The sequence below is a fragment of the Hyalella azteca genome, unplaced genomic scaffold (assembly GCF_000764305.2).
Source record: "Hyalella azteca isolate HAZT.00-mixed unplaced genomic scaffold, Hazt_2.0.2 contig5516, whole genome shotgun sequence".
In the NCBI taxonomy this organism is placed as follows: domain Eukaryota; kingdom Metazoa; phylum Arthropoda; class Malacostraca; order Amphipoda; family Hyalellidae; genus Hyalella; species Hyalella azteca.
In genome coordinates, this window is record NW_025935704.1 from 31,801 (window position 1) to 52,759 (window position 20,959).

Genomic DNA, 20,959 nt, shown 5'->3' on the forward strand with positions numbered 1-20,959 from the left:
CTTCAAACTCAACCTCAATTTAGAACTGGAAACGCACCGCGGGTAAGGGTTTCAATCTCCTTATGTAAATAAGGTTTTATTCCATAAACATCAACATCAAAAGATCAAACTCAGGCAACTGAAAATATGCGAAAAAACAATATTACTAATACTATCGTAGGAATTGCAATGACAAGGCTTTGCCCTGCACAATATCAAGGAAATCCTACACAATTTTCATAGCTTCTTATTACACGATAATTACATTTATTCAAACGTCAGAGCCGTCTAACATAATGCCATCACGCATTCAAATGGGCGGTATACACTCACTCATATATAGTTTTTCACACAAGACATATAAGGAATTCCAATTAAGTTTCTTATAATCAAATGATTTGGTTAATTAGAAGAAACTGTTCTAAATATTTGTGTAAAACTATTAACATATATAAATGACAAATCAGATCCTAAGAAAAATTGTTCCCAGTATATAGCAATGGACACCCAAACCAAAGCCAACATATAAATGTACAATTCTAGATGTCTTAGAAAACCAACACGCTTGCAGTTATATCCAACAATAGATGATAATTGATCATGAGGCTATTTCATTGAAGTTGATATTGACTGGCGATCATTATACAAGATAACACGCTTAGTATATGCTCTATATTCAATTAATAATTTTCAATAAATTGCACCCACGGAGACGGAATAAGTGGAAGCAAGCATCATGGTTACACAAGGTCTCTGCTGGTGATAGTGGAGCTGGAGGATGAAGGTGCTTCATAAGCCGCTTCACGAAATGGCTTTCGCTTCAGGCAAGAATGATTCCCACACTCTGATCACCTGAAATGTGGAATAAACTACGATGTTATTTCAACACTAAATTCAACTAATGTAAACACAATCTGATAGCACGTTCAAGCATGAGGATTCACATTTGAGAATTCAACAACGTGTGAAGCTTGCATTCTCATCATGCAGAGTTCGTTATTATATGTTAATTGTTGCTGGCATGTGGCAAGGGCAGACTCTTATTCATGACAATGACTCTTATATTCATGACAGCCCATGAACGTACGATATTTTTATGTAGTAATCCAACTCCAGGTCTTAAGGCAACAATAACTTCAATGATGGTTAATATTCATGTAAATAAAGGGGTAATTCTTTGCCTATTAACTAGTACTCGTTACGAAGATTTTAGATATGAATAGCATTAACGACCGTCAGTGTATCCGCAGACGAATTATTGACACAGAGGACTCGCGTGTCACCTGTTGCTGAGATGTGACCATGGACTCCAGGTAGCGGATGAACATGTTCTTGAAGTCCTGAACTCTAGCAATGTCGAAATGTTTCAGCTCTACCTTGATGGCTTCAGAAATTCGTTTGAAGTGCTCTTGGTTTCGTTCAACCTTGGCTTCCCACTGAAAAATTAAGAAATGGAATTTCACAAAAACTGAAATAATCAATGATTAATTTTCTCAGAACATTACGATCTAATGTAGAACTACAATATTCAAGCCATACAAAAAAATTACCCTTAAACGCTACGGCACCTTTCAGGCTTTTAAAAATCTATAAATTTTTTTTTTTTCACGATTTTCACACCAAACAATGTCGGTAAGGCGTCTGCGGTCAGCTGCTAACCTCCTCGACTTCGAGTTGAGCTTGCGCCACCTTATCCTGCCTCGCCGTGAGCTCGAGCTTTGCTTTGGCATCTCTCTTCTTGGCCAGCATCGTCTGACTGTACTGCCATGCCTGGAACACCTTCACCCGCTCGTGGAACACTTCCTGCAACATGGAGAACAGTAACTTATTGGTCAGCATCGTCTGACTGTACTGCCACGCCTGGAACACCTTCACCCGCTCCTGGAACACTTCCTACAACATGGAGAACAGTAACTACTTTATTTAAACAACTAACTCAAAATAAGAGATTACAAGCGACGTAAAAACATAACCGCTGTGAAAAAAATACAAGCCACGCAAATGCACAACCATAGTAAGAGACTACGAGCACCGTGAGAACCAAATGTTTCATTTCAACAAAACCAACCTTCACGGCGCCGATGAGATTAACGTAGTCGCGCGTAGTCTCGCACAGCACATAAAAATCTGCATCAGCCTGCAGAAATAAACAATATTCAGGCTCATGATTATGATATGAAATTGCAATGGCGATAGCAGATAGCACAAGAGATTGAATTTTTTCATAATATTGGCTTAATTATTAGAATTTAATATCACTGTATTTTGTTCTTAACATTGTTGCACTGCAATCGAAACAAATATCGCATGTAATATACGGTACGGCGCGTAGTGAAGTAAACAGGTATAACTGATCTCACCTGAGCGTGGTAGACAGTATGGGTTCTGTCAGTTGCTCTCACCTGAGCGTGGTAGACAGTATGGGTTCTGTCAGTTGCTCTCACCTGATCACCTGGGCGTGGTAGACAGTATGGGTTCTGTCAGTTGCTCTCACCTGAGCGTGGTAGACAGTATGAGTTCTGTCAGTTGCCTCAGACAGTTGGTGCAGAGCTCGGTTCAGAGCGCTGTGCTCCTCTACGCTGCTCAGCACAGCAGCAGCTTTGCTCAGACTCATGCTGCTCATGGCGAGCTCACGGCGCCCTCCAGCCAGACTCTCCAGCGCACCATGGAGCCGACGCAGCTCTGCCTCCAGGGACTCCACTTGGTGCACCCGCTCCTCGAACCACTGCCGCCAAAACCACATTATTAACATTAACAAATAATGTATTGATATTAACAAATAAAGTATTAACATTAACATATATTGTATTAACAACATCTAATGTAATAACATCACAATATTATGTATTAACATCAACTGATAATCGCATGACGTTCATTTTATTATTTGTTTCTTAGAAATATTGATGCTGGTAATGGTTCCCAAAAACATTCACTCTTAATAACGGCCAATGTAGTGGTTCATAAAAATATTGCCTTGTAACTACAGCGTAAATAAGTCGTCCAATAAATACCTGCTCCACTGATAATATTCACTTTCTAATAGTTTTGAATAAGTTCTCAAGTATTACGTATATTTTCATTATGTGTACGATAGTAGTTTAGGTGTAGTACGTTCACAATCTAGAGACAGTGACACTCCTTTCTTCATCTTATATACGACAAAGTACTTCAAAGAATTTACATTCAATTTACAACCCATTGCGCCTGCATATAAAAAAAAGGTTTTGCAGGTTTTTTGTACGTTTGTTTCTCCTGTTCAATTGCATTGGCTTTAAAAAGTAATTTTTAAAAGCATATTATTTTATCATCATTTTGCGCTATGTAAACAAGTTAGTGTGGAGAGGGGCAGAGCAGGCGTTCAACAGGAGAGCAGCAGAGCAGGCGTTCAACAGGAGAGGGGCAGAGCAGGCATTCAACAGGCAGGCGTTCAACAGGAGAGGGGCAGAGCAGGCATTCAACAGGCAGGCGTTTAACAGGAGAGAGGCAGAGCAGGCATTCAACAGGAGAGGGGCAGAGCAGGCGTTCAACAAGAGAGAGGCAGAGCAGGCATTCAACAGGAGAGAGGCAGAGCAGGCATTCAACAGGCAGGCGTTCAACAGGAGAGGGGCAGAGCAGGCATTCAACAAGAGAGAGGCAGAGCAGGCATTCAACAGGAGAGGGGCAGAGCAGGCATTCAACAGGAGANACAGCACTACACAGCAGCATGCACAGCACTACACAGCAGCATGCACAGCACTACACAGCAGCATGCACAGCACTACACAGCAGCATGCACAGCACTACACAGCAGCATGCACAGCACTACACAGCAGCATGCACAGCACTACACAGCAGCATGCACAGCACTACACAGCAGCATGCACAGCACTACACAGCAGCATGCACAGCACTACACAGCAGCATGCACAGCACTACACAGCAGCATGCACAGCACTACACAGCAGCATGCACAGCACTACACAGCAGCATGCACAGCACTACACAGCAGCATGCACAGCACTACACAGCAGCATGCACAGCACTACACAGCAGCATGCACAGCACTACACAGCAGCATGCACAGCACTACACAGCAGCATGCACAGCACTACACAGCAGCATGCACAGCACTACACAGCAGCATGCACAGCACTACACAGCAGCATGCACAGCACTACACAGCAGCATGCACAGCACTACACAGCAGCATGCACAGCACTACACAGCAGCATGCACAGCACTACACAGCAGCATGCACAGCACTACACAGCAGCATGCACAGCACTACACAGCAGCATGCACAGCACTACACAGCAGCATGCACAGCACTACACAGCAGCATGCACAGCACTACACAGCAGCATGCACAGCACTACACAGCAGCATGCACAGCACTACACAGCAGCATGCACAGCACTACACAGCAGCATGCACAGCACTACACAGCAGCATGCACAGCACTACACAGCAGCATGCACAGCACTACACAGCAGCATGCACAGCACTACACAGCAGCATGCACAGCACTACACAGCAGCATGCACAGCACTACACAGCAGCATGCACAGCACTACACAGCAGCATGCACAGCACTACACAGCAGCATGCACAGCACTACACAGCAGCATGCACAGCACTACACAGCAGCATGCACAGCACTACACAGCAGCATGCACAGCACTACACAGCAGCATGCACAGCACTACACAGCAGCATGCACAGCACTACACAGCAGCATGCACAGCACTACACAGCAGCATGCACAGCACTACACAGCAGCATGCACAGCACTACACAGCAGCATGCACAGCACTACACAGCAGCATGCACAGCACTACACAGCAGCATGCACAGCACTACACAGCAGCATGCACAGCACTACACAGCAGCATGCACAGCACTACACAGCAGCATGCACAGCACTACACAGCAGCATGCACAGCACTACACAGCAGCATGCACAGCACTACACAGCAGCATGCACAGCACTACACAGCAGCATGCACAGCACTACACAGCAGCATGCACAGCACTACACAGCAGCATGCACAGCACTACACAGCAGCATGCACAGCACTACACAGCAGCATGCCAGCACTACACAGCAGCATGCACAGCACTACACAGCAGCATGCACAGCATGGCCAGTACCTGTCCGTCCTGAACACAGCAGCAAAAGAATCATGACGTCAGCATGAGATAAATTCAAAGACAGCATACATCATACATGATAATCATGTAACATGTTATACAATAGGGCTAGCGAGGGGGGTCAGCAATACTTGTATACATGATAATATTTATCTGTTATCACACATTAGGGGCAGCTGGGAGGCCTAGCAATATACATGATAATCATGTAATCTGTTATCAAATATAAGAGGGTACTAATGCCCCATCATCATTTGACTAAAAGATAAAAAAAAGCATGACCAACAATCTGAATAAAGCACATAAAAAATTTTGATTTTTAATGAAATTGAAATGTATTCTTATTTTTACTATTAATTATATGTGAGTATATTACATATTATTTCCTCTCTCAAGGAGAAAAATCAAGAAAGAGGAGTTAGAGAAATTTTGAATTAAAATGAGGTATAAAATGTCAATTTTATACCTCATGTCAATTTAATCAAATAGAAGAAAACAGGTAAGTGATTAATAAATATTTAGTGAATAATAAATATAGCAACAATCCTTTTTGAAGATCTTAATGAGTCAGGATTTGGTAATATAAGTTAACTTAATAATTAAGTAAAATTATCAATAATGCCTTATCACCTGGTCGTTCTCCTCCATCTTGAAGGTCTTCTTAATCAGTCAGGACATGTTAATATTACTACCTATGTAATTAAGTAAGAGTATCAATAATGCCTTATCACCTGGTCGTTCTCCTCCATCTTGAAGGTGATCTCAATGAGTCAGGCCATCTTAATGTAACTTAGTAAGTAAGAGTACCAATAATGCCTTATCACCTGGTCGTTCTCTTCCATCTTGAAGATCTTAATGAGTCAGGCCATCTTAATGTAACTTAGTAAGTAANAGCTGTAATACACCTTACTACAGCTTTACAGTATGTTATTACAGCTGTAATACACCTTACTACAGCTTTACAGTATGTTATTACAGCTGTAATACACCTTACTACAGCTTTACAGTATGTTATTACAGCTGTAATACACCTTACTACAGCTTTACAGTATGTTATTACAGCTGTAATACACCTTACTACAGCTTTACAGTATGTTATTACAGCTGTAATACACCTTACTACAGCTTTACAGTATGTTATTACAGCTGTAATACACCTTACTACAGCTTTACAGTATGTTATTACAGCTGTAATACACCTTACTACAGCTTTACAGTATGTTATTACAGCTGTAATACACCTTACTACAGCTTTACAGTATGTTATTACAGCTGTAATACACCTTACTACAGCTTTACAGTATGTTATTACAGCTGTAATACACCTTACTACAGCTTTACAGTATGTTATTACAGCTGTAATACACCTTACTACAGCTTTACAGTATGTTATTACAGCTGTAATACACCTTACTACAGCTTTACAGTATGTTATTACAGCTGTAATACACCTTACTACAGCTTTACAGTATGTTATTACAGCTGTAATACACCTTACTACAGCTTTACAGTATGTTATTACAGCTGTAATACACCTTACTACAGCTTTACAGTATGTTATTACAGCTGTAATACACCTTACTACAGCTTTACAGTATGTTATTACAGCTGTAATACACCTTACTACAGCTTTACAGTATGTTATTACAGCTGTAATACACCTTACTACAGCTTTACAGTATGTTATGACAGCTGTAATACACCTTACTACAGCTTTACAGTATGTTATGACAGCTGTAATACACCTTACTACAGCTTTACAGTATGTTATGACAGCTGTAAGACATGTTATTTTGAGCTGATAGCAGCTCTATCAGACAAGAAGTATGTAGATATCCATTCAGCGAGCGGATGATTCTTTCCCTATAAAACCTGTTTCTGATTCTTCACGCGAAAGTCCCCCTGAATTTACCTACTTCACACTATAGGTACTCATCCAGAATTTACCCTAAACTCACCCAGGATTTACCTTCTTCACTCACAACTCACATGGAGTTCACCTTCTTCATCCTCAACTCAGCCGGAACTCACCTTCTTCATCCTCAACTCACCCGGAACTCACCTTCTTCATCCTCAACTCACCCTGAACTCACCTTCTTCATCCTCAACTCACCCTGAACTCACCTTCTTCATCCTCAACTCACCCTGAACTCACCTTCTTCATCCTCAACTCACCCTGAACTCACCTTCTTCATCCTCAACTCACCCTGAACTCACCTTCTTCATCCTCAACTCACCCTGAACTCACCTTCTTCATCCTCAACTCACCCTGAACTCACCTTCTTCATCCTCAACTCACCCTGAACTCACCTTCTTCATCCTCAACTCACCCTGAACTCACCTTCTTCATCCTCAACTCACCCTGAACTCACCTTCTTCATCCTCAACTCACCCTGAACTCACCTTCTTCATCCTCAACTCACCCTGAACTCACCTTCTTCATCCTCAACTCACCCTGAACTCACCTTCTTCATCCTCAACTCACCCTGAACTCACCTTCTTCATCCTCAACTCACCCTGAACTCACCTTCTTCATCCTCAACTCACCCTGAACTCACCTTCTTCATCCTCAACTCACCCTGAACTCACCTTCTTCATCCTCAACTCACCCTGAACTCACCTTCTTCATCCTCAACTCACCCTGAACTCACCTTCTTCATCCTCAACTCACCCTGAACTCACCTTCTTCATCCTCAACTCACCCTGAACTCACCTTCTTCATCCTCAACTCACCCTGAACTCACCTTCTTCATCCTCAACTCACCCTGAACTCACCTTCTTCATCCTCAACTCACCCTGAACTCACCTTCTTCATCCTCAACTCACCCTGAACTCACCTTCTTCATCCTCAACTCACCCTGAACTCACCTTCTTCATCCTCAACTCACCCTGAACTCACCTTCTTCATCCTCAACTCACCCTGAACTCACCTTCTTCATCCTCAACTCACCCTGAACTCACCTTCTTCATCCTCAACTCACCCTGAACTCACCTTCTTCATCCTCAACTCACCCTGAACTCACCTTCTTCATCCTCAACTCACCCTGAACTCACCTTCTTCATCCTCAACTCACCCTGAACTCACCTTCTTCATCCTCAACTCACCCTGAACTCACCTTCTTCATCCTCAACTCACCCTGAACTCACCTTCTTCATCCTCAACTCACCCTGAACTCACCTTCTTCATCCTCAACTCACCCTGAACTCACCTTCTTCATCCTCAACTCACNACGTGAACGTGGGCACCCCACACACACCAACACGTGAACGTGGGCACCCCACACACCAGCAACCCAAAGGTTCAAGCCTCAAGCAGGACAAGTTCTTTCAGGGAGTTCAGCTCATAGCCAACTCGGCTATTCATCCATTTTAGGTAGATAAATGAAATGTTATTGTTAAAATTATTGATAAAATGAACACCCTGGCTTGTCCAGAGCTTTCTGTGATGCAACAAAGTGGTTCTGGCGAGTCAGTGAGCCAGTGATGGCCGTGGAAGTACGTACCTCAGAAAAACTGATACGTCAGAAATGGTACCAACAATCACTCACTTCCTTCCTAAGTAGTCACTACCAGGGTGGGCAGAACACACATATACGCAACTCGTGTGGGAGGTGGAGGTACCCTTAACCAGCACAAGGAGAAAATAATTTATTTGTTTATTTATTGAAGAAAAGTGGTCACCCCGATGGCTCGAGGAAAAGCTCCACACATGATGATGGTGATGGTGAACTCTTAAGTTACGTAAGAGTTGATTACAATCACTCACTTGAAGAAGAGGATGTTGGTGGTGATGGTGAGCTTGTAAGCCATGTAAGAGTTGATCACAATCACTCACTTGAAGAAGGGTATGTTGGTGGTGATGGTGAGCTTGTAAGCCATGTAAGAGTTGATGCCTTCTCCAATCTTCTGAGGCTCACTAAGTATTATTTCAATGAACTCGTTACTGCTATCTCGTGATGCCTGAAGCCAGATGAATAACTGGATTAATACATGGCAATATAATAAATATACAGGAATACACCTTCAAGATGAAACAGATTGAAGAATATCATCATATTGGTTGATCTAACACAATTTTTGATAAAGACCTAAAGACAAAAACATCAAGATACATTACAGTAACATTGTTAAGCAAAACAAGAAAATAAAGCAAAACAATTTGATCTCATAACTGATAAGGTTTTGTTATAGGGAATAACACAGATGGTCAAATCTTCATTAGTGTTCTTAAATGTAGAGAAATAATAGTAGAACAATAAGATCTAGCTGAGACTTGTCTTTCGTCATTGATATTGATTGATTAACATTAATTTTAATTATTGCTAATTAATCAAATAAATAAATTATTTGATTAGTTAACATTAGCATAGTTAAGGGAGTTTCTGGAACCAGCAATTATGCAAAATATTAGAAAACTAAAGAGCATGGCTATAGAGACAAACATTATCTTACCAAAGAAAGACTAAAATCAATCAACAAGAAAGAAAAATAAATATTTATTTAGTCACTGAGGCAATTTAAGAGCAGACCGTTGGGTTGGAGGTGGATTGTGGAGAAGTCGATTGGAAAGCGGATGTTGGTGATGCTAGTGGCACTGGCGTGGGTGGTGTCATTGCATCAGGGTGGAATTCTGCACAAAACAATAAGTTTCATTGTAAGTTATATTCAAGCCTTGTGTTTTAACCTTTAAAAAATGGACATACAACTAAAATATAGTTTTTATACCAAAATGACATACCTACAGAAATTCTGGAAGTGATTAACCACAGTTAAAAATATGCATTACATTAATTCTTCCAGAATTTTTTGCCTAAATATTTTATAATTCATCTAGAAAAATGGAGATTGATGGTCACAGATACATAATAACATACATAATAACAGAGCACAATAGTGCATTTTTTCCATAAATGAGAAAATGCGCTAAAAAATACCTAAATTTTCAATTGTATAAGCACAGGACTCACCAGTGGAGGTCGACACAGGAACATCTCCAGGGGCAGGAGCAATGGCAGCAGCAGGAGGTGCAGATGTAGCAGGAGGCGTCAGAGGAGCTCCCATGGCTGGTAAGAACCCTGCTGTAGCTGGAGCAGGTGCTGTGGTAGGAGCAAGTACTGATGTCAGCTGAGGCTTGTCAAGCAAGCCTCCAGTGAAGAGGCCATCATCATCATCATCCAAGGAGACTTCCTGCAAATGATGTACACTTTAACATAGGGAGCGGTCAAGCTGTTACTTTATATGACATTTTCAGGGAATATTCAAGAGATCTTCATGTAAATAAAACAAAGGCTTTAACTACAGGCAGAATATTGAGGTGAATTTGTGAGAGGTGCTGGAGAAATTTTATGGCTCCATATGGAGTAATTGGTTAGAATTCAAGTTTTGAAAGTCCAAAGACACGTTTGACTCAAAGACTATGCGATTGTTTCGAGAGACTATGGTCTTCAGGCAATTTTTATATACCATTAACTAATGAAGCTGCCTTGTGCTATAAAATTCTTCTCTTTACAAATGCAACATTGAATTCTCTCTCATCAAAAAGTGGGAGTAATTCAAGAGCATATTTGCAACAAGTTTATGTTAAATCCTTCCAAACTAAAGTTAGTTCTTTCAATTTTAAACTGTTAATTTGATCACACTTCAGTCCCAAACATGCAACCGTCTGAAAGTTGTTAAGATTTTTCAAGCAGAAGCAAATTTCAGTGTCATTATGTGAGACTAGATGGAAAGAAAAGAACAAGACATCTCTGGGAACTATCATTTGGCTGCACCCAAGCTCATAATTTCACAGCTTAATCCAACACATGAATGACATAGCACTTTAAAAGTCTTGCAAATGTCATATCAAGTGTTCATTATATATATGCTGAACCCTGTGAGAGAATTTGCAACTGCATTCATGAGCATGAATTTTTTTATTAGCAAAAGTTCAGTTGCTTATAATTTGATGTCTACTTATAAAGCTTTTGATAAATATTTGAATTTTATATTGACATTATTAGTCAATGACCACAGTAGAATCATCTTATAGCAAATAAATACTTGACAATATTTTATAGGAAAAATGAAACAGAATGGTCATAAACTAACAAAAATTTTTCAAATCAAGTTAGGAAAATAATTTAGAGTAGAAGACAGCACAAGAAAGATAGGTATAAAAAAGGATCAAGCTTGTACCAGAATCACAGGCTCCCACAGTTTATTTAAAGAAATATAATGTCAGTTTCTGCCAGCAGAAATCAGTCATGAAACTTTCAATCAGTCAATCAGTCATGAAAAACTCAGTCAATCAGTCATGAAACTTTCATAAGGCATGGCAAAGTGAAGTGATGAATGACGAATTAATTAGATTCACAAGAATGTATGATGTTAATACATTCAGTCATGTTTCATAAGTAGATATCTGTTTCATAAGTAGATATCATGAAGAATGCTGCAGGCATCTCAAATTGCATTTTAGCAATTATTATATGTATCACTTGAAATACCGTAACACATGATTACCGTGCTAATGAAATTGTAATGCATCTATATGTAGATATTTTATATTATAAAGAGTACAAGTTATAATAGAGGGTCAGATCCATGTTCCAATTTCACACATAGCATAAATGTTGATACTTTATTTCCAAACTTTCACTCATACATACTTCAAAAATTACAAAAAATTGAATTGTTTAATGCTCACTGAATACATTGTTATTTCACATTGTATTGTTGTAATTATTCCACAAAATAAATATACCAAATTGATTTTAATAATTAGTAAAATTGGAAAGCTCAACATTTTTGCAATTGGACATGATTAAGTTCTTATTATTAATAAATGATTTATGCCACTCAGAATGAAATGCTTACAACACAGTTATTTAAAAAAAGTTCACAAAAAGCACCCACACCACAGTTTGCAACCTTTAGGAATCAATTGAGAAGTCAATAAATCAGAAGTTCTATGACTTTGGTAATAAATTTTTCTTAGACAAATTTACCAACACATTCACAACTTTACTATTACATACCGTAAACTGGGGTAACTTAGACCACTTTTTTTTTTTTAAATGATGCCATTTTTTTACTAGATAAGTTAAACTTAAATTGAAACATGCAAAATACAGATCTATACTCTAGCTTCACTCACCATAAATTGCTGGCTCCTGCCTCTCATAGTTTTGATGTAATTTAAAAAAAATCAATGGTCTTTTTTACCCCAGCTCTGGGGGTATCTTAGACCGGGTGGTAAAATCAATTATATTTTTAGTAAAATAACTCCAAGTAACTCCAGGTTTTGGTGCATTGTAGTAGAACTCTTCTAGTTACATATGCAAATGAAAAACTTGAGGAAAGTTTCATAGTTTGCAAATGGGGGGTCCCGCCCCCCAGGTGGTCTAAGTAACCATATATAAGACTCAGTAGAGTCTGAAACATAAAGAAGACACATAAATAGGCTGTCAAACATAAAATATGTTATATATGGTAATTTTAAATTAATTTCCAAGCCGGTCTATGTTACCCCGTCAGGGCTGACAATAGGTGGTCTAAGTTCCCCCATTGGGGGGCGGCGCCCCCCATTTGCAAACTATGAGACTTTCCTCAAATTTGTTTGTTGCATATGTAACTAGAAGAGTTGTACTACAATGCATCAAAACCTGGAGTTATTTTGCTAAAAAATAAAGAAATTGGAGGAGGTACTCTGAGAGGCTTTAAAAAATAGCTTTTTTTCGTGGGTCACATTTTTAATTTTTTAACCTATTAGATATGCAAACTTTTTAAATCTTTCTATTGTGTTACGTAGCCTCAGTATTAGGCCTTTAATGCCCATTGACAGAATTTTTCTATGTCAAATAGTTTTTGAGTTTTGGGGGTTTTTTGTTAAAAAGACCAAAAGTGGTCTAAGTTACCCCGGGAGTCTAAGTTACCCCAGTTTACGGTACTAGCTTCCTAAAAGCATTGAAAAACAAACTAATCAAAAATTTTCCAGTTAGGTGATAAAAATAATTTTTCAATAAAATAATTGTTTTCATTAACATAAAAACAATAAAAACAAAATGAGGCAAGTGGAACAAATAACAAAAGACAGAGCCACAGAGCAAGTACAGTTCAATAGCCTGGAAAGATATTTGTTTTTCTAGCATCCACAAAAGAAAAATTTGAGATTTGAACATAGCACAGGATATTAAGCTTACAAAACAACATGATTTGACTGTTCAAATGAAAAGAAGTTGTTCACATGGAGAATCACAAGTACAAGACAATTACAAGCCAATGATTCCAAATACGCATAAATGCTGGGAGAAAAAATACAATGAGTGAGTACCAGGGGAACTTCAATGGTTTCTTCATCTGATATGAAGTACCGCTCCTGAGCAGCTTTGTCTTCAGTTGCTGACTTAAGCTTTACTTTGGCAAACAAATGTGACTCCATCTCCTGTTGGGGCTGCTCAAGGGCTACAGGTGAAGCTTGAACCAAATCAGATTCTGCTTCTTTGGTCACAATCTCCTGCTCAGCATTGTTCTATTCTGTCAACTTTTAGGAGATTTCAACACTTGAAACAAAAAATTAAGGAATAGTCAGAAAAATGACATGGGAGGACAAGAACTAGCTTACTACACTATTGCAAATTTGAATGCATCAGCAAAGCTGATGAGAATAGAAGCATCTTCAAAAGAGCTGCCAATTTGAGTGAAATTTTCTGAAGGAACAGAGTCTTTTGAACATAAATGCTATCACAGAGGAATAATAAAGAAAGTGAAGCTTTTCATATTTGATCAGCAGATAAGAATGATGATGGCTTTAGTGTTCCTGATAAGAATACTAACAATACCATCAAAGGCTGATAGGAATATCTAGGTTTGTAGTGCGCCAACTCATCAGCGTTTGGCTCCCATGGACACTTTGACAAATAAAATAAGGTTTTCTCAACACATAAGTACCTACTATGAATGTAGATGGGTCAAAGGATGTGTAATTAATAAATGTATTTCATAGCAGTAATGTAAAACCTCTTAATGTTTTGATGAAAAATGGCAACAACTGGTTGATAAAAACAATTTAGCAGATGGATTGTGTCCAATATGATTTCTTTTAAGAAAAACTTCTCACTGACTGTGCCAAGGATTAATAATTGGAAGAATTATGAATACAAGCAAAAAGAAAATTAGAATGCTTGAAAAGATGAAGGCACAGTTGTGGTAAAAATAGAATGATTCAAACTGGGGAAAGAAACTCCAGATGAATCACGAGATGTTAGCAAAACACTTGTCATTCTTATGATATTGAACAGCAAAAATAATAACTATAAATTAGCCTTAATTAGGGTCTTGCATTATTTGAGGCTTAGGCAGAATTACAAAACCAGTGAGAATTTACTTGCAATTATGCACAATTGGCTATGCATTCTGAAGAAGTTTTGTTATACAATTGACATGAGTAGAATGATTTCAAGCACATATATAAGTAGGTACTTCTTTTAGATTTGAAAATAATCAAGTGAATAATATGGATGAGACGCTGTCAATTTAAGACTGAAGTGATGGACACTTCTCACACAGTCATGGTCTAGCTGCAAAATGGGGTACATATGTATACAGCAGCATAGCATCATATATAAGGCAGAATATCTGAAGAGATTCTTGTTCTAAGAATGAAGAGAGATCTGCAAACTTAAGTTGAAATTGTTAATAAGCAGCCAACCAAAATGGACAGAACAACATGCCTCATTAAACACCAAAGCATTACAATAGCAGCAGAAGTTCAAGTACCAGAAGCCAGAATATGATCCAAATATCAAAAGTCAAGAATGCTGATGAAAATTTATACAGACAAACAAAGAAAGAGAATGATTAAGATGAGGAATTCAGTATTTTATTATAAAATAATACAATTTGGCAATTGATATCAGCATAATATGTTGCTAGATAAGCTTCAAAGAACCAGTAGTGTAGGAACCACCCTGCTCCTGTAGCACAAATTGGAGAATTTTAGCAAACTATCTAAATTGTAAGAAGGCCCAATAAACCAATATTGGATGAATATAATGAGCAACACAAGTAAGTACCCTCTGAATGATGTACAGCAGAAATTATCCATTACTACCTGATTGGGATCGGCCAGAGTGGAAGCCGCCATTGGCTGGACAACTGCCTCTTCAACACAGGACTCAAACAAGTCAAGACTGTTGCTGTTGACATCATCTATGTTGCCCATGCTAGAAATATTGTATAGGTTACTTGGGACCGGCTGCAGAGTTGCTATGCCTGAAGCATCACCAATGCTTGACAAGCTGCTGGGACCATCAAAGGCATCATCAATAACGGTGAGAGGAGCTGACCAGGGGCCTGCAGCATCAAGCTGAGAGTCACTCGAGTCATTAGGAGGAGCAGGAGATTGAATGATTCTGGTGGCGTTTTGATTAGCATCACCCAGGCCTTCTGACTGTAAAGGATCAGAAGAGGCCAGTTTCTGGACCACAGTGTGAGCTGCAAGGCCATCACTAACAAGACTGCCTTGTGCAGCAGCAGCCTCTGTTGTTGAAGCTACTGTCACAGACTCACTCAGCTTTGGGCTTTCCATACCATTCACTGGTGACTGCAAAAAAAAATTAACTAGTGTGAATTCACTAAGGAAGAGATTGATGATAAAATAAAATTTCTGTGTGCATCAGGCAAAATTTAAATAAAACAGATAAAACATTCAAAATAAAAACATAAGGATTCAAATGACAACAAGCAGAGCAAAAAAAAAAATTTTTAAAGACATTAGCCTGTCTTGTTCTCATTAAACTCAGTGAATTAGGTTGAAGCATGCACAGAACCTATCAAAGATCATTCTCTCCTCAGTTAAAAAAGACAATAAGTGATTTTTTAATAAGACAATAATACTCATCATTCATTTTCATAATTAAAATTGAAATTTAAAATAACAACCAATGGTTTCATTTGACTAAAGTTAAATTGTACTTTAAATTTTTAGACATGTATCCTTTCTAATTATTTGTCTTGAATGGCCTGTCCATATAATCAAAACCTGGAGCCTTAGGACATTAAATATTGACAAGATGAAATGTATACAAAGGTGAATCTGTGCTGACTGACTGTCTTTACATTTTGAACTTAAGAAATATGGAGTTATCTTGTAAATTACAGCATGAAAGGTAATATTTCATGCTTAGTACGGTAGTAAGTTAAAACACTAGGACATACAGACTTTCCAAATTATGATGTGTACAGAAGTTAATGAAACTTGCCCATTAATAGTTAGCTCACATATCAATGATATAAAATAATAAATTATTGAACTATGGATGATACAGCACAGCACCTCACAAATATTAGGAGCAACTTGTCAAATCCACCAAAAAAATTCTGAATAGCTCAAAATATAATTAACATGAAACCTAAAACATCCTAAAAGAAGCATAGGTACCACATTTAACAGTTTGTCAATGACCCATTATATATCAACTCTAGTTTGCTTTAATCCTTGCCATTCAGGTTATATGGTTTACAATCTTTATACATATATAATGCACACTATTGCACAGGTATACATAGTCTCAGACTCCAAACAAATCCACTTCTCAGTGTTTCCCAATATCTTTTGAAGACTTGCACTTAGCACTATAAAATTTGCACCAGACCTCACAGTCACACCGTCACACGTACAACTAGTTTATTACATACGGTACTAAAAAATTACCATACTTTCAAGTAGTTTTTAGTTTGGAAGCTAAATAATGCAAAATTAAAAAATAAAAATACACGTTTTGAATCAATATGCCAAGTTAATACAAAGATTGAAATTAATTTTTAATAAAAAACTTATGTACATGTAACTTGAAATAATCACAAAAAAATTGCACAAAATTTATAATTTTATATGAGATTTCTTAAAGCTATGGAAAAACCCTATTGTTTTCATTGATTTGTTCAATATAAATAAGACAGCGGCCATAGAAAGAGGTGAAATTGTCTTTAAGCAAAGACCTATTTTGTCTCATTTGAGGGTGGCTTCTCCACTTTAGTAAATACTTAATAACATGTATTTTTGGCAAGAAATCTTAAAATTGTAGACAGCTCTATTAACATTTTTAAAAATAATGGATACTTTTTGTCCTATAAACCTACATAGATACATTGTGAACACACCTCATCTGGATTCCAGAATATAGGGTATTGGTAATATTCCATAAATTGCAGGTAAAGAGAAGGATTTAATGGGCAAATTTTGAAATTTGCTGGTGAAAAAGGGCTATTTTGATTATTTTTTATGAAAAAAATTAGGCAAGGGCTAGAAAAATCAGTGATATTGAAAATAAACATAGGCAAGCATTTTCATCTCATTTACATGTGGCTCTGCTGCTCCTGCAAAATTTTCCAGACTGATTGAACACCAAACCAAAGAAGAAATTGTTGGCCTGGAATTTTAGCCAGAGATTGGACCCAAAGAGCAATAGGTATATCTAATTTAATTAGACTTTTGACTGCAAAATTTTTATTTAAACTAAAATACATGTTAGGGTAAACGCAGTATATTCCGTCATCGTGGGTAATTCCGTCACCTCTCTAGTTTTTCCTTTATATTAAGCTTTGTTTTAGTTCCATGCGTTTGTTGATGGTTGAAATGGTGACGTCATACATTTGCGCATCGAACTAATGCCAAAACACTAGGTCTTGGCCATCTAGCGGGAAAATATTGAGATCCAAAGAGAGACAATGCATGCTACCCAGTGAGATCATCGATAAATGTGTCAAATTTGACAGTTGACCTTGCTCTACCAAATAGTGAATACAGCAATCCCTTGATTAACGCGGTTAATGAATCCCCGAGTTTTACCGTGTTAAGCAAAACCGCGCTAATCAAACTTAAGAATATATGGGAATAATTATAATGAATCCTCAAAAATAGCATAGGAAAGGAAAATTATGTAGTTTGATAAAAGTGAGCAGTAGATATGGCAGCGATCTTGACCAGTTGAAGGCTAACGAGTAACTAGCCCTTTACGCACTGAATTATGTTTCAAAAGGGAAAAAACAAAAACATTTCAGATCACGCGCAGTCTTTGTGTTGTACTGGCAGTAGCAGTGCGCCTACTCCATCAAACGTCGTTCGAACGAGTTCACAACATGTGACGCTACCGTCACACTTGCGGGCTAGACTCCAAACATGAAATTACTCTCGGTAGAAGCTTTTATTTTCTGTGTGACGAATTCGTCACACCAGGGCTTAAAGGGCTAGAGCACCGGCATGGCGCACTTACCGGCGAACATTGCCGAACTCGATCATTCGAGTTATGAACGAGACAAGGCGCAGTTAAACCGACTCTGTAGTCACCCCCCATTTGCAAACTATGACACTTTCCTAAAATTTGTCATTTGCATATGTAACTAGAAGAGTTCTACTACGATGCATCAAAACCTGGAGTTATTTAACCAAAAAATAAAAAAATTGGAGGGGGTACAATGACAGGCTTTAAATAATAGCTTTTTTCGTGGATTACATTTTTAATTTTTTAACCTATTAGATATGCAAACTTTTTAAATCTTTCTATTGTGTTATGTGGCCTCAGTATTAGGCCTTTAATGCCCATTGACCAAATTTTTCTATGTCAAATAGTTTTTGAGTTGTGGGGGTTTTTGTTAAAAAAACGAAAAGTGGTCTAAGTTACCCCGCCGGTCTAAGTTACATCATTTTACGGTATTCCAATACAGCTCACACAGCAAACGGAATTCGAACACGTGGATGACAGCATTACGTATCAGTAGAATTTGAAGCGCGGACGGAATACGCCTCACCACGTGCCAAACATAGTGACAAACCAGAGATTTTTTAGAATCAGTTTATTTTAAATTTTCTCATTTACTAAAGATTTAAACCAATTTCTTAAGCATGATAATGCTGGTATCCATGATACTTTACTGGTCTACTTATAGGACTCAAAAATGAACTTGATGGAGAGTCTAAAAAACTCTCTGCTTTGCCACTATGGACTGCGGCTGGTGCCAAATATTGCCACACAGGCACACACAGTGACAGAATATAGGGATTTGGTAGGTTTGCATTCTAACGGCTTTTACATAAATATGGCAACATTTTGTGACGTTTCATCGTTGCCGATGCGTACTACCTACGGTGTTTTGAGAGTCACCTAAAGCAAACAGAACTTGAGTAACGCATACGGTTATTTTTTTATAGTTTTTCATATCTCGATGCGTCCTTAATGTGACGGACTATACCGCGTTTACCTTATTGAAGATGCAAGTTTCTAAACTTACTGAAATTGGATGATTTTGTAGACTTGATATTTTTTTGAAGAACATAAGAAAAAATTAAAAAAAAGAGGAAGAGAAACTCTAAAAAGTAAAACATTTGAAAATACATTTTTAAGTAAAACTAGAAAAGAAAAACATGTTATCCTAGCCTGTTAGGCAAAGAAATTTGGTTTTGAACACAATAACTAATTAATTAGGTAGTAGAAAATAACAATCAACTTACAGAGGATTCAATTTAAAAAAAAAATACACTGAGATTTCAAATAGTGAGCATATTATATATAAAATAATAAAACTGATACCATTACCTGCACAGCTGAAGAGAATAAATCATCAGTATCTTCTTTGTTTACAGGTTCATCATCAAACAGTGGGAGTGGGGCATGATCTTTGCCTGTTTCAGCCATCATATTTTGCAATTTTAAATCAATTGATAAGCAGGTTTCAAACTTTCAACTACTGGCTGAATCTTTACAATATCAATTTAACGCACCAACCCTGAAGTAAGAATTTAGGTACCGCTTATTACAGACTCACACAAATTCGAACCTTTGTGTGACACAGTGACAGCGAATGACATCAACTTGTCTTGTGGCAGCACTGTATACAGTGCACATCATAGATCATATGATAAACAGCGATCCGCCCGCTGATTCTAAAGTTCTCGAGTGCTTGTCTCTGTCATTCCGCCGTACGAATTCTTGAAATAGTTTTTAGGAGAAAGGAATTAATTTCTCGAACTGATGTGTCATATTAGTTTTGAAACTAACCGCATTGATGTTCGATACGTTTGGGACGAAATTTTGAACTAAAAGGTTTTGCGCAGGTGTCAAACGTCAGATGAGAAATGGTCATGATAAATTTGAAAATATAGAGCACTAAACTGAAAGCTTTTGATATCACTTTTTCTACTTATAAAAATTTCGTCAATCTCCCCATATCGTCAATCTCCCCATAAGTTGACCATCGAAGTAATTATCGTCTCTCAATGTTAAATTATTGCCATAGTGAAAATCCATTTTGAATCGAAAGAAGAGCTACTGGTGGTAAACTAGCTACATAAAGGTAAACTTACAAACTCTAAAAATGCAAAAAAAAAATAGAATCTCACAAGCGGTGTCAGTGTTGATTAGACCGTTAGTCTAGAGTGGTTAGACCTGTCTCCGATTCTTAAGATCGAAGAATTTTCACAGCTTGTTGCGGTCTTGAACTTGCAACTCGGTACTCAAAATTTGTTCTGCTCAACAGCCCGGCCTTCCTGCCGATTTGACCTGCCCAGAACTGTGGCAAGTAACTGGAGTCGAACCTACAAGTCTCTGCTCCAGTCTTGTTAGACTGAACTGTAAACACTGGGTCGGTAACCACAAACAATATGTAGTCACAATAAAAATTTATACAGGTTTGGTTGAAGACCAGAGCGTACTTTTTATTTACGATTTTCTTATTGTTCTTTTCGATAAGCCGAACGAAATTTCTAGCTGGAGCTTGGAGATCAAAAAGTAGATTACCGAATGACATTTTATTGCAGTGCGACGTTTCGAATATATCAATATTCATTATCAAGCAAGTGAACAGTTAT

At 38.1% G+C, this 20,959-nt stretch overlaps 1 protein-coding gene across 1 annotated transcript; it reads right to left on the reverse strand.

The window, feature by feature from the left end:
* Window positions 1-8: 8 nt before the first annotated feature.
* LOC108670398 (sorting nexin-2) lies at window positions 9-20,189 on the reverse strand. Its single transcript, XM_047880503.1, has 14 exons — window positions 19,689-20,189; window positions 15,206-15,697; window positions 13,427-13,609; window positions 10,080-10,299; window positions 9,642-9,742; window positions 8,948-9,072; window positions 8,616-8,625; window positions 5,743-5,772; window positions 5,113-5,121; window positions 2,474-2,704; window positions 2,048-2,116; window positions 1,639-1,782; window positions 1,263-1,415; window positions 9-831 (listed from the first exon to the last, which is right to left on the reverse strand). Exons 1-14 carry the CDS (start codon window positions 19,788-19,790, stop codon window positions 781-783), a joined length of 1,920 nt encoding a protein of 639 aa, XP_047736459.1. The 5' UTR covers window positions 19,791-20,189; the 3' UTR covers window positions 9-780.
* Between the last annotated feature and the right edge of the window lie 770 nt (window positions 20,190-20,959).

Bases quoted from the DNA above. Each gene is read 5' to 3' on its own strand.
- LOC108670398 (XM_047880503.1), bottom strand. From the start codon at position 19,790: ATGATGGCTGAAACAGGCAAAGATCATGCCCCACTCCCACTGTTTGAT. The intron at 10,300-13,426 runs GTACTCACTCAT...CATCATTTGCAG, and splicing joins AAACCATTGAAGTTCCCCTG to GAAGTCTCCTTGGATGATGA. The intron at 9,073-9,641 runs GTCTGCTCTTAA...ATCTGGCTTCAG, and splicing joins AATCCACCTCCAACCCAACG to GCATCACGAGATAGCAGTAA.